Source organism: Meleagris gallopavo, chromosome 2, assembly GCF_000146605.3.
Source record: "Meleagris gallopavo isolate NT-WF06-2002-E0010 breed Aviagen turkey brand Nicholas breeding stock chromosome 2, Turkey_5.1, whole genome shotgun sequence".
Taxonomy (NCBI): domain Eukaryota; kingdom Metazoa; phylum Chordata; class Aves; order Galliformes; family Phasianidae; genus Meleagris; species Meleagris gallopavo.
The window spans coordinates 84,359,968-84,374,420 of record NC_015012.2 but is presented as its reverse complement, the minus strand read 5'-3'; the positions used below and the strand labels follow the sequence as shown (position 1 = coordinate 84,374,420).

Sequence of the window (14,453 nt, the reverse complement as noted above, 5' to 3'; positions counted from 1 at the left end):
TCCAAGAAAGTATCTCATAAAAATATCATTGTAGATATTTCAGGTGTTTCTTGCTGTTTAATCTGAAAAGCAAGATACAGATTTTTTACAGGTATGCAAACATAAGAATATTCTCTCTCCATTTATAAGTGGAAATACCTGGCTCCTATATTGAATAGGATTTACTGTGGAGGGCAGAACAGGAAAAGAGGACAAATGGGAAGATTTAGTAACAACTGAAGTAACCATCTAATTTTGTTTGAGAGATATTAGCCACAGATTAGATTGAAATTATCAATTTATTTTAAAACAAAATTCTCTCTTGGATTTCAAGCACAGTATAACATTGGTAAGTTTTAATGACTCTTTTTACAAAGCTCGAATCTCCTTACAGTTCAGAAAACTTCTCTCATAACCTTGCAAATGGAGAGACTCTTGAACATAAAAAGCCATCAGAAGTGGCAGGATCATTCACTAGCAAAGCGACAAGCAGAAGTGTGCATCTTCCCAGGGAGCAGCAGAGAAGAGCTGGAGGATTGTACAAGAATGGGATCTGTCTTCCTTAACTGCCCTATGCTTACATGCAGCCATTGTTTCAATTTAAGTATTAAGTGGCTGTTTGAGTACTATTTTGGAGGACTGGCATTTATGTTCAGATAGCATTGCATGGTAATGGAGCAAAACATTTCTTTCTGTGTAGAGCCTGAGCACATCTTGCTCTGATATTGAAAAGATAAAGCAAGTCCAAATCAAAGATGTATGTCTTTTAAATGACCAGCGATGGCACATATCTAAAATAGCTGACTGGATCCAAACAGACTAATTCACATCAACCTTTGCCCTTTATTCCAGCTGATCACTTTTTCTTAAAATTAAGGAGCTGGAAGCCACACATGACAAAACTAAGCATTTTCAAATCATCTCATTTTAAAGATACTTTAAAGGTACAACTGATCAAGGAAGAAACCCCTTTTTACACTTCAGAGTTTAGATTTAGGAAAAGCCAGATGTGCTTTGTAAAAATTATACTGACGTGCTTGACACCACATTCTTTTAATTATGTTTCTCGTTGGAGACCAGTGTATAATGGGAGTTGACAGTAGTCACATATAAAGGTGCATCTCAACATCCTCTCTTTTCAGCTGGGACACGTGTTCTTGATCTTGACTTGCACGGATCAGTGGAAAAAACATCAAAGTGTTCATTCTCTTAGTGAGAAATAAATTTGTTCAGTGGATAAGGGGACACCTTCTCTCAGAAGTCCTTTTTGATTTCTTAATGATCTTGAAATGTTCATCATTCTTGGAGAAGTAACTGTTACACAACCACAAGTATCTTTATTTTTTAGGATTAGATCAGAGGTCTTGTTGACTGTGAGGGCACATAATGAAGAGACTTCAGGGCATTTCAAGAAAAGTCATGATAGCTGGGATTGTGGAAATCTTTTGCTAGAACAGTGTTCAGAGTAGTCGAAAGGCTATCTGACAGCTGAGTAATCTTTTCGTACATCGTCAGATTTAGTTGCAGGCCTTCATTACAAGAAGGACTCTTTTTTTTTTTTTCTCTTCTGAAATGATTTCAGGGCTAGCATTCACCTTCTCTGTGTGAAGGAGGAGACCTAGCATCAGCTTGGGATCCCCTGTGGCATTCCCCTTGGAGAGGCCCAGGCTGCCTGCAGCAGTGTGCCCTGGGGAGCTCTGCCTCCAGGGCCCCTCTGTGCTCCCTGCAGAGCAATTATCCTCCTTCTGAATAAACCTCCTTACAAAACAGAAAATCTAGTTTACTCCTGCCGTGTGTCATAAGGGACAACTGTTCCCTTTAATTGATGGTGCTTTCATGTAAATTCATCATCCAGTTAACTTTGTGATCTCAGCCTAAATAATGTTATTTTGACTAAGTGCTTAGTGGTTATATTGATTTGTGACAACCCCTCAGGTGATTATATCTGGTAAATGGACCAACAGCAGTGATTTATTAAAAGGCTGCCTTTCGAAAGGTGTTCTGAATGTCACCTACAGCCACTGATATTTCATCAGACACATCAAGTCTCTACTTCTGCCTTTTGTCTCAGAATCTCTATGGATAACCTGAAGTTATATCTGAACTGAATGATTTTAATCATTTTATTTCTAACACAAGCTGTGTTTGCACTGAAATATGGACCAAGAAACTGACTTATTTCTATGGCTGTAGCAACAGCAACCTAACACAGGTTTAGTCAAACGCCGCGCAGATTCAGCAGGATATTCTGCTTTCAGGTGTATCAGCTAAATGAAAACTTCAAGTTAGTTAAGAATTATCAGGAAATTGGTTTTCACCTTCATTTTTTCTGGCCCACTATGCAACAGAACAGAACATTTTGTTTTCTCTCCGTTTGTCTTTATGCAGTGTGCATACAGGAAAATCCAGTGGAGCTGATTGCACCTCTTTATATTGAAGTCGAGCAAGTGACTGAACAGTTAGTGCTTTGGTTCAAATGGAGTCTGAAATATCCTTACAGTTAGAATTAGAAGAATGTTTTTGACCATTTTTATCATTTTTGTTGACAATTATTAGCTAACAGATAGAGACAGACTGTATCTTCTGATCTCCAAAAATAATTTTTCCTGCTTTATTAAACAAGGCAAAAAAATAAATTCTGCTTTCTATATTAAGACAGCCTTTGAATACAACAGGAAGGAAAATTCAATTTCTTTCTCGTAACTCCTTCTGTGTTTAGTTTAAATGTTAAAAAGATATGTTTTGTTCTGTCTTCTCTTTTTATCTTTGCATTTCAGAGCAGCTGCAGATATTACAAATTGATTAACAGTGTAGCAGAATGGTGCTGCTTTCCTTTGCTTGAGCCTCATTTCTCAGCAGCAGGATTGGTGAAATATCAGCAGGGCCCACCAAGCCTACTGAGAGAATAGTGATAAAAAGTAACAAAATCAGCAATCTCAGGTCAGGTTCTGTGAGCCAAAGAAACAACAGATTACCCAGGATTGATGTTTTCCAGGACTGATGTATATCAAAATACAAAGCTCTGCTTAAGCTGATGTCCACAACTGAAATCAGTCTAAAGTCATACAAAGGCATTCTGCCCTCCTGCTTCCCCATTCTCATGCTGTATTTCCTCCCCAGCTGTTGTGCTGGCCCTGACTCCCAGTTTGTCCCTCTGTGACTGGAGACAAGCATCCTTCATCTCCATCTTCATTATTCCACTTTGGTTTCCTGCCTCAGTTCCCCAGATGGATTTAGGTACTGCGCTCAGTGCTGGGGTAGATACTGTGGTGTTTGTAGGCTGGTGGACCAAAATATCAAGCAGGCTTCATGTGCTTACTTCCAACTAATAAACCACTAAGGCCAATAAAATTTGCAAAGTTGCAAATCATGCAAAGCTGACAGGAGCTCCTCTCCCTCAGCATTAGAAAGGGATGAAGGATGAAAAGGAATTTCCTTTCCTATTAGGAAAAGGAATTGTTTGTTGTGTTGTTTGTTTTTTTAATGTATAGTGTATGATGCTTATGACTTCCAGAAGCACATCCAAAAAGACACTACAGGATAACAGAAACACTCACTGATGTAATAATTAATCGTAAATTAAAAAAAAAAAATAAAAATTGAAAGTGACATAAAATTTCATGTTTCAGACCATTAGACAGTTATTTATTAGAGTCATAAGAACAGGCATTACCAGTAACCTATGGAGTAGTAGGCTACTTACCTCCTGTAGCACTCTCCTAATTTATTAGTTATCCCTTAAGCCACTAACACATACCCAGTTTATCTAAGATCAGTCTTGATCACATTATTCATCTAAGTTATCTAATTTACTCTTTGGAATCACTTGAGTGATTGAAACAAATAGAATTTGGTGTTAAGATTTGCCTTACAAATTCATGCCTCCATCCCCTTACCTGATTTTGTTAGTCTCCAATTAGTCCCAGATTTCTGTGATTCTGAAACTGTTGTTCCAGATATGAACTTGTTAACTGTGCAGAGATGTTTTTTTTATTCTCTTCTCAATATTTGATCTCAATGAAGAAATTAAAATTAGAAATTAATCAGATTTCTTTCTGCCATATTTAACAGCGAATATGTATGCAGTTTCTTCACAGACTTTCAGACTTTCAAATATTTTTCTTTTTAAAAAATGTAAATAAAAGTTAAGTAGCTATGAAGGGTTGCCACACAATTTTAACATTTTTCACATTGATGTTAATTAGACAAAAGAGAGATAAGCAGCAGGGATACATTTCCTTGTGATGTTTCAGTATCACATTCACCATATGTTTCATTATTCTGCTATTCTTTTGGATGAAGACAGTTGGTAAAAAAACAGTAAACTAGTTATAACATTGACAATTTGTCTTATGCTATAAATAAAAATAAATTCTATATTTGGATTTCCCTGAACCCTTTTCATCCCATTTTCTCTGTTTCTAACAGTTCACAGCATTCTGAATACTTGCATCTACATTTGCAGGGGGAAGGGAGGGAACAGTATTACAGCAACTCACTTAGTGGAAACATTTCTTAGAGGCACTGCTTATGCTCATAAGACACTGTTTTAATTTCTCGACTTTACAGCCTTTCCCTTTTTTCATGAGCTTTCTGTATTCCCTAAAGTGGCTGAAAAATATTGGTTTTTTCTTTCTTCTTAACTACTGGTTACAGAACTGACAGGAGATAAGATTTGCGATAGGACAATAAAACTGCACTTCAAAAACACACACCATCCCTGAAACTGAAGAGCTTACTCTCACTGGTAGAGCAATTTAGCTCAGAGCAAGACTCTCTTTAAATCTCTACCAGAATTGAGCTGCATCAGTAGTAATTCAAGACGTGCTTCAAATGAAGGTTTTCACTTCTTAGTTCTCCCTCACTCTCTTTTATTTATGATCACCATTTTATTTATTATAATCAAGAATCAAAATTTCAGAACAGCTTTCTCTAGGCTCAGTTTTTCACGTGCTTGCCTGGTGATTCAGGCTCAGCAGTCCCAGGTAGCAAATTCATAAAGCTGCCTCTTCCCTCTAGAGAGCTGAAGTGTAGCCTCCTGTTCCAGCACAACTGAAAAGGTGCTGCTTCTGACTTCACTGCTCATCAGCTCATGTCTGTATAGCTGGAACATTTTTAGATCCCTGTTGGACTCAATTAACCCCAATTCCAAGGTTAACTAAGTAATCCTTGCAACATCCAGTGCATTTAATGGCACCTGAAAAAGGCAAACCTTTTTGTTAAATCATTCTTTATATTGATCTCTGTGTGTGTGCTACTTCAGATTTTTTTATATAGGGAAAGGTAATAATTTTCTTTCCTGTAATTATATGGGATGTGAACTGGGCTTGATTTTCCTGTGCAGGAATGTGGGGAAAAAAAGCATTGTAATATGCAATTTTGTACCAGTCACTAATTTTATGAATTCTATGATTGTATGTGCTTTGCAATAAAAATGCTTTTATCACAGAAATGCTTATACTAGTACAAAAACAGTATAGTGGGCTTAGGCAATAAGATACCATAGGGCTTTGAGCAACCTGGCCTAGTGGGAGGTGTCCCTGCCTATAGCAGGGGGGTTGGAACTAGATAGTCTTAAAGGACCCTTCCAACCCAAACCATTTTATGATTCTACGATAAAATAACTATGTGATATTAATCACTAAATATCTATCTCTATGAACTTTCAAAGATTTTGTAAGAAGGCTATATTGGCTGAATTCTGCATCCTGTATAGCTCCCTTGAGTACCTTATGGGCCCTTCTACTTCAAGATAGGATCCACACGAAAGCGGTTTCAGACTTGCTCTGCTCATCACGCTAAAATTCTTAGTTCTGCATCCAGTTCTCTCAGTATTTCAGGCCAATTTTTATATCTGCATTTCCATATTCTCTGCATTTAAATCTATCCATCTTCAATGTACATTCTAAGGATTTAAGGCTTGCTGCAGGATTACGAATAGAATGTCACTGCTTTGGGTATTATTTATATTTATTTGTTGTTGTACAAGTATCTGATAGCTTTTCAGATATTATGAAAATATTTCCATACCTGAATTTTCTTCAAATCATGAATATTTTTAAAAGACAGGCTTCTTGTCCAACTAGCCAGTGCTACTGGAAGTACTTATAGATGAGTAAGTGTGGCATGAGGTAGAAGTTTCTGTTCTGTTCCACTGTCTTGCCATTACTTTCTTAATGCACTGTATCAATAACGGGGACACAGTTCAGACTGAGAGTAGAAAAAAACCTCTCCGTTTATTTTTCTCATCAATTTTATCCACTGGGGAGCCACCTCAACAACACCACAGATCCCATACCCTACCCAACCTTGAGGGTCAGACAGATACACATATCCTCACTCCCTTTCATCTTCTCTGTAATGGGAGTCCCATTGCCACCTGGTTGAAATGAAATGTTGCTATGGATACATGTCTGACTAAACAGTAAGGTTCACCAGGAGCACTATGTTGCACTGTCTTCAGTAGAATAACCTTAGTGTTACAGTGAAAATGTTGTGAATTTTCCATCTGGTTAATCTTGATTTCTTCTCCCCCCATCCACCCCCCCCCCTTTTTTTCCTTTTGTTTTTCCATAGCTGTAACTTACACAAGTTACAAAAAAACCCCACCACGGTACCCCCGCGTACCACATCCAAGCCACTGATCTCAGTGACGGCCCAGAGCAGCACAGAGTCCACCCAGGATGCATACCACGACAGCCGGGCCCAGCGGATGTCCCCGTGGCCCCAGGATGGGCGAGGGATGTACAACTCCACAGACAGCTTGGACAGCAACAAGGCCATGAACCTCGCCTTGGAGACTGCAGCTGCCCAGCGCCACGTGTCGGAGAGTGCCTCCATCCGAACCAGTGACAAGGCCATCCTGGTGACTAAGGCAGAGGAGTTCCTCAAGAGCCGGCGTTCCTCCATAGGGATTCAGGTAGCCTATCATTAATATCTGTTCGGTGATGAATTGCTTGCCTTCTTCCTCTAAGTAGCATAGAATGAGTCATTCAGCTTCACCGGCTCTAATAATCTAACAAACAACCCCTGGCTGCTTGGCGTTAATTGTAATTCACATCATGGCGAAGTGGCTGTGCAGGGAAGTCTTCAGCTGATATGCTGCACTTGGAAGAAAATGAATGAATAAATCTCTAGGGAGGTTACCTGTCATTAGCACTTGATATGAAAATTATACTGCAGAGCTACAGGTGAACAGCATGTTCATCTCCTTTCCTCCATGAATTCAGTCCTTTTTATAGAATTATGTTCACTTTAAAATTCTTTACTGTATTTTTTCCATTATCTTTCACTTTTGACCTTGGAAAATGTGTGATGCTGCTGGAACCTAATTCTACCTACCGCTCTCCTTTTAGTAACAGATGTTCTGCTAGGGAGAGGGTACCAAGTAAAAAAAAGAAACTTAGTGATATATTTACAGCATAGGCCTGGGTGCCCTGTGAGAAACTCACATCAGTAAGGGCAGCCTCTGAGTATTCCTCCATTTGTCCATCATGTAATCATACCTTGCAAAATGTCTGGCAGGCTATGGAAAGTTCAGTCATGCGACGCTGTATTCAGTGAATGAAATGATTCCCAGTGTAGATTTTGCATGGTCTTTCTTGTATTAAATGGAGAGCACTGGATAGATCATAGTGGCAATTTATTAAAACACCTAGGAATTATCAATTGGTAATAGAAAACCATAGAAAGTTGAAGCTGACAAAAAGTCAGTTGAGACACAGGAGTGGATGGAAATTTGGGTTTCTACTCTGCTCCTAATTTTAAGTATGCGAACATTCCCTTTTAAATCATTGGGTTCACTTTTGCCTTAAAACTCTCTACTTTTGTGAGATCAACTGCAGTAGAAATGCCATGTGTTTTGGCATAGTTACAAATATTGCCTAGATCTGGAGAGAGTGATAGTCCGTGTAATTAAGCCCAGTGAGTGACTATTCATCTACGAAGAAATCTATAAGAAATAATTATTACTTTCTTAAAAAGTAGGGATTCCATTTCCATTGATCTCATGATGAAATCAGAAAAAATATTTGGCTTAAGCAATCCATAGCTACTGATTGAACTTTAATATCACAGTGCAGTATAATTTCACTGCTCCAGAACATATTAGACAGACAGGAATACCTAGGCTTTGTCAGCAAGCTGCTTGCCCATTTCTCAACATAAAAGCATTAGCTTTCATGCAGAATTCAATTTAAAAGCAATGGTAAAATATGCAGATGACTATTTTTTAAATGTTTTACAAAGTAATTAGTGTATACTAAATTGTTTGGAGAAGGGGCTTAGAAGATAATTGTGAAAAAATGAAAAGAGCAGCAAGTCCTTTTTAGTAACTTTTACCCCCTGACCTAAAGCTTCCTCTTCAGAAGGGAATTGTATCTAGTGTTCTTCTTATCTCTTCTTTACAGCAGCTGTGTGCAGCAGCGATACTTAACAATATTGTGCATTGCTTCAGTCAGTCCTGGTATTTCAAGAATTAATTCTAGAACTTTGATCACATCCCTTCATCCTGTTTCTTACTGCAGGTGATGAGCAATAATTTTCACCCAGCTCCAGCTCTCTTTTTTTTTTTTTTTTGTGATGTATTTAATAATAAATGCATGTAGTCTGCAAAAACATTTGTGCAATAATCTACATGGAGGCAGCGGATCTTCTGTATCAGTTGTCATCTGAGGCCTGGCCCATAATTCTGATCCTCAGATGTGCACCGAAACAGTCAAGCATCTTAGAAGGATGAGCTGTTATCTTGTGAGAAGTACAGATTGTTTGGTTGCTGCATTAGATAAGGTTAAAATTGTGACGTTAGTCTTAACACCGCATGCCAGTAGGATATTTTAGTTTAAGGTTGCTTGGTTTTTTTGTTGTTTTTTTTTGTTTGTTTGTTTGTTTTTGCAGTAAGTTTCAAACTTTACATTGGTGTGAAAAATACCTTTCTGCAGCATTTTAAGCAGAAAATGCATTTTGTCATATTATTGTCGCTTAGTGTGAACAGAATAAAAACACAGGGTAGTGTACCTGCATTGCAAACTACATAAATAGTAATTTATGTCCCCAAATTACAGCTAAAGTATTTCTTCTAGACTTCTGCATTAAAGAACCTCAGAAAAGGATGTTTTTTATTTGCATATTTCCTTGATTGACTAAATGACTTGTTTTCTCGTTAGCATGCCATGCCAGGGTAATGCATTTGATTTGCATTTATTTGCCTTAATTATTTTGCTATCAGGGTGGTTAATTTGTGGACTTTTTTTGATGTTTCATTCCTTTAACACATTAATGTTAGAATGTTTGCCAATGGAACTTCACACAGTAAAAGCGAGGCACAAAGAATGACCAGTGCTGCACATGGCATCGCTGCAGACTCAGCCTAGGACTGCTGTGTCCTTGGGATATGTGGTCTGCGTAGTGTGCATGTCATGAACAGAAGTCCTTTTATAAAGTCCTGGTGTTACAGAAGTGCCATTGGGTTGGAATGTACATGCTCAGAGAGCCCAACTCACTAGGAAAGCATTGGACTTACTATAAATTGACAGTAGCATCCAATTTTCAAGGACAAAGAACAACAGCCATTGTAACTCATCTCATGGGATGTTAGCCCTATACCGGATGAGAATTTTGTGCAACAAAAAGCTTCAGAAACAAAGCTGTTTCAAAAAGCTGTTGGCTTGGATTTTTTAATTATTTTTTTAACTACTATATTTAAATAAATTAAAAACTGTCAGATATATCAGCTGGAATTTGAGAAGAACTGCCGATTCTCAAATTGAAACAAATTGCAATTAAAGGTATAGTTGACATTCTGAAAAATATGTATACAATAAAGAATTAAACTCAAGCAATACTAGTAACTGTAATCTTCATACCTGTCTTCTGTCATGACAGTTGAAGATTTCTCAAAGTATTTGAATTAAAATGCAGGGTAGAGATTGCCCAGAGTAACCAGTAAGTCATGAGCAAGGTTATTACCAATACGTACTTCTAGGGATTATTCTTCACTCTTTATCATACCCTTGTACTTATGCTAATGATTCATATTCAAAAAATGCTCTAGCTATAGATCATTAGGGTTGTACAAGGGATGCTCCAAAAGTAATGCCTCCAGTTTTATTATGTTGACCCATGGCATCAAGAGGTGGATGTTGGTGTTATGCCAGTAGGGGATGAACATTCCCACCCATATTCCATTACATTTTGTTGCCATGTGACAGATAGCAGCAGAGTGGTAAAATGGCATCTAACGAGAAAGTGCATACAAAAGAAAAGTGTGAGATAGAAGCCAGGTGGCTGTGCAGATTTTAATGAGAATGTCATACAGGCTTTGGTTCAATGCTGAAGAAAAAGCATAAAATGCATAACTAATGGTGGTGACAATGTTGACAAATAGTGCTTTGTAGCTGAGAATTTGCTCTATCAAATAGTGTAATTCTGTTCTTGATATCTGTTGTAGTTTCAGTGGAAATAAATAAGAGGCATTGTTTTCAGAGCCACCTAAGTAAAATACATGAGAAAACATCAGGAAATTACTTTCTATTTCAAATATTTCAAAATATGCCTTCCTTTGTTTCTTCTTTATTTAAGAGATGTCAGGACTTCTCCAAATAATCAGAAACCATGCAAGTAGACAATATGGGAATAAATCTTGTAAGTGTGGAGACAAGTTCAGCCTGGTCGAGTGATTGGTGACTCTGCACGTAGCAGGGGGTTTGAAACTAGGTGATCATTGTGGTCCTTTTCAACCCAGGCCATTCTATGATTCTATGATTCTTTGATATTTGTGGAGAAGCTCTCTAATGGTAGAGAATGGACTCCGTTATCTTCATTTATTATCAGAGATCAGTCTTCAGAGTATCTAGGGTTATGGGTGTTGTTTTTTTTCCCCTCAATTTTCTTTATTAACAAGTTCTTATAAATCAAAAGCTTTATTCTGTAGAATTAGTGCAACAATTAGCCATCTAATTTTTTTTGTGTCATAAGATGATCTGCATAATAAATATTAGACAATTTTATATATGAATATGTTTGTGTATAGATAAATAAATAATGTCATTATCATCTTCTATTAAAATCTTTGTTTAAGAAGTACTAAAGCCCCAAACTAAAACTTCCCCTTAAGGCATAACATTCTACATGTACTTGGCACTCTTACAGAGAAGAACATCTACATTTTCTTTGTACTGTTTCGGTTATAAAATTCTTGCTAGTGCTCTTCTGCCGTGTACACATATCAATCAAAAGAAATATTCCCATTATTTCACCGGTCTTTGAATCATAAACAATCCAAAGTTTTAGAGGTTATCCTAAAATTGTTGAGATCCTGTTAAAATACATGCCAGACTTTTGTGGAAGATAAGTGTCTGAAGTCCTGGGCTTGGTAAGAGGCCATAACTTGACATTTGAAGTTAAAAACTTTGGTCTTAAGTTTAAAGACCCATGTATATATATGAGTCAGAATTCACAGGCTTATTCCATTAGTGGATTTCCCAGCCAGTGCTTGCATTTTAACATCCTCATTTGTTAAAAAGCTTAGCAGTTCAAGTTGTAGTTAAGAAAACAGCTATGGTTATTTTAAAGTTATCTTTATGTTTACTCTTTTCACAGATTAGTGTAGCTTGTTTTTTTAACTGCCACTTAACACAATGAGACATTCTAAGTGGGGAAGGCTCCGAATGCCACTTTCCAGAACATTTGTTGGTGCAGAACAATTTGCCAGAAAGTATTAAATGCACCAAAAAAATTATGAGTAATCACTGTTGTGTGCGTTACTCTGTTGTTACTATCTCATCTTGGCTTGACACAAATCCCATTTCTAAACTCTGGCATGCATTTTTAGCACAAAGTGCTTTCTTAAAAGAGCTGTAGAAGTTTTCAGCCTGTTGTACAATATTATTGCATAGTTAGCACTTAACTGTTTTGTGCAAGGTATTTGACTTTCCCAGATATTCTTTTGGGAAATACTGGAATAGCAGAATGGGTCTTTGTAGTGAGACAAAAAATCACATACGTGTGTAAACATAGGTATATTTTGGTGTATTTCTGAAAATTTATTTTAAAAAGTGTATGCTTCTTTCTGATGAAAGTACTCCCTCAGTTAATGGAAGAGGTAATTTTTAGTACTGCGGTTTATTTTAAGCATTTTTCTGCATACAAATGAGATCTTTTTACCGATTCGATTTTCTGCATTCACAACTGGGTTTACTTGATCTATTATCAAATGTAGCATTTTCTTCCTCTTTTCACTCGTTATCACTGAGAAGCCTATGCAAGACTGAGAAGAATTATTGTCGTCATTCCTGTGCATCATCAGAGAGATTGTTTATTAAATTCTAATTATAGAACATGTAGACTACAGCAGTGAAAACCCATTGTTTTCCCAATGCAACTCAAATTGCATGGGGAGAGATAATGTGGCCTGAAGGACTCTTATTACTGATGCTTATGAGAGAGAATCAGAAAATACCAGGTTAAAATATCTTTTCTTAAGTATTGAATATATTAACTTTGAACTTTCCTCAGAGACAGTATGTATTGAAGCTTAAGATGTAATTTTTAGAACACTGCAATGTTATGCTGAAATCCTTAAGTTAAAGAGCAGAATAACACTTTAACAAAAAAAGTAAGAATTGCTCTTAAGAAGGTAAAAATTATCAGCTAGGAAAGTTTACCAAATGCTTGCAGGAATAATTTAGTCAGTGCAGACGTCCTTTCATAGAATGAGTGCCTATAAACAAACCAAGATTGATTGTAACAAACAACTTATTTGCAAAACTAATTTGCATTTATTCGAGTAATTTTGTGTAAGTATAATTTGCTTGTGGATCATTTTGTACTAAGTCAGTGCCAGTACCCAGTACTTAACCTTCACATTTTGAGCTAGATTAGTCAATAGTGACTGATCACAGAGGTTTCATATTATTGTCTATTCCCTGGTTGGTGGCAAAAACAGCGGAGAGCTTTGTTACCTTTGGGAAAGATAATTAATAACAAAGTTATCCTAAATACTCCAATACACCTACTGTAAATGTCATACTATTAGCCCGTAAAACATTTTTCAGATAACAAAGGGCCGTATTTCTAAGGAGATGTTAGTTCTTTGTTTTCAAGGAGAGGAAAGATAACTTGATAGGTAAGAGCTACTCTCATTCTTCTGCTTTTGGTCATTTTCTGGTGACTTCTTTTATTTCCCTTTCTTTGTAAGATTCCCTCATGATCAGACAGACAAATCTTTTGTCACATTTTGCTGAGATTGTAGCTCAGTTTTCAAATATTAAGGCTTTTAGAGTCAATGTATTAAAATTATAATGAATCGTAGAAAATAACAGATCTAGTAAAACATCTTTAAGCTTCTGTAGCCACACAATAAAACCAAACATAAGACTTTTCCTCCTCTACTCACTTGAATCTAGCCTGTTTGTTACAATATTTGCAGTCCTAGATTGCACAAAAAGATAATATTTGGCATTCTCTTGCTGTTACAAAGAGCAGTAAGGACAGGAAAGCATTAAAATATGAAAGCAATTGTCAGGTCATTTAGTCAGTGTCACTTTTGGCAAGCTGTAGGTAAAGATAATTTAGCACAATTTATATTTAGAAGTAGCTAATAATGCCCTTTCTATTTTGATGCCTGGGCCATCATTTTCCTGATAATTTTGTTTTGACTAAATTTTTAGAGCAGATTACTTCCACTGTGTTTCTAATTCTAAGTGTCAATTGCATCGTTGGCAGATTGTTCAGGATATACTTCTGTGTGAAATACCAGTAAGAAAGCACTTGAAAACAGGTAAATGAAAAGAGCTGCTCCTGGACATGTTACATCAACAGAAAGACAGTAGCCCATCCAAAATACAAAAGTGAAATTAGCCTCCACACCTCAGAAGCAGAGCTCAAACGAAGACATGCTGTCTGTTACTAAACCAAACAACATAGCTGGCAAAAGCAGATATGCTTTTGATATGCAAAACAGAAGAAAAGTATATGTTGCCAGTTTTCCCGCTTCATTTCAACAATATTAAATGGCCAAATTGATCTTCTCCAGAGGGACCTTTTCTTGTTTATGGAATCCAACTGTGTCCCAAAGCAGCCCAGGTGTAGTGACAGTACTGGATCTGGCTGGGACAGAGGTACCTTTCCCCACAGCAGCCCATATACTGCTGTGTAATGCGCTTGTTGTTAGGACAGCATTGATATACCACTTCTGTTTTGCTCATTTCTGGGCATTGCTGGCACAGCACCCTGAAAGCCAGGAGGTTGAGGATGGGCGAGATGGGGAGGGGACATTGCCAGGGCAGCTGACTTAAACCATTCCATACTGTACAATGTTACATTTAGCAATAATATCTGGGAAAGGGAAAGGAGGAAGGGGAGCTTTCATTATGAAAATATCTTTCCTCCTTTATATGCTATGAGACTTGCCAGTCATGATCAAGAGTACTGTGACTCTCCTTAAGACTGCCATTAGACCTTGTTGGAAGTATTGC

The 14,453-nt window shown here is 37.2% G+C and overlaps 1 protein-coding gene across 1 annotated transcript in view; it reads left to right on the top strand.

The window, feature by feature from the left end:
- Positions 1 to 14,453, top strand: part of LOC100544955 (disks large-associated protein 2) — a 50,989-nt gene that overhangs the window by 12,039 nt on the left and 24,497 nt on the right. The window contains 2 exon segments of the mRNA XM_010707780.3: positions 6,556 to 6,588; positions 6,591 to 6,898. Coding sequence (XP_010706082.1) covers positions 6,556 to 6,588; positions 6,591 to 6,898 — 341 coding nt within the window.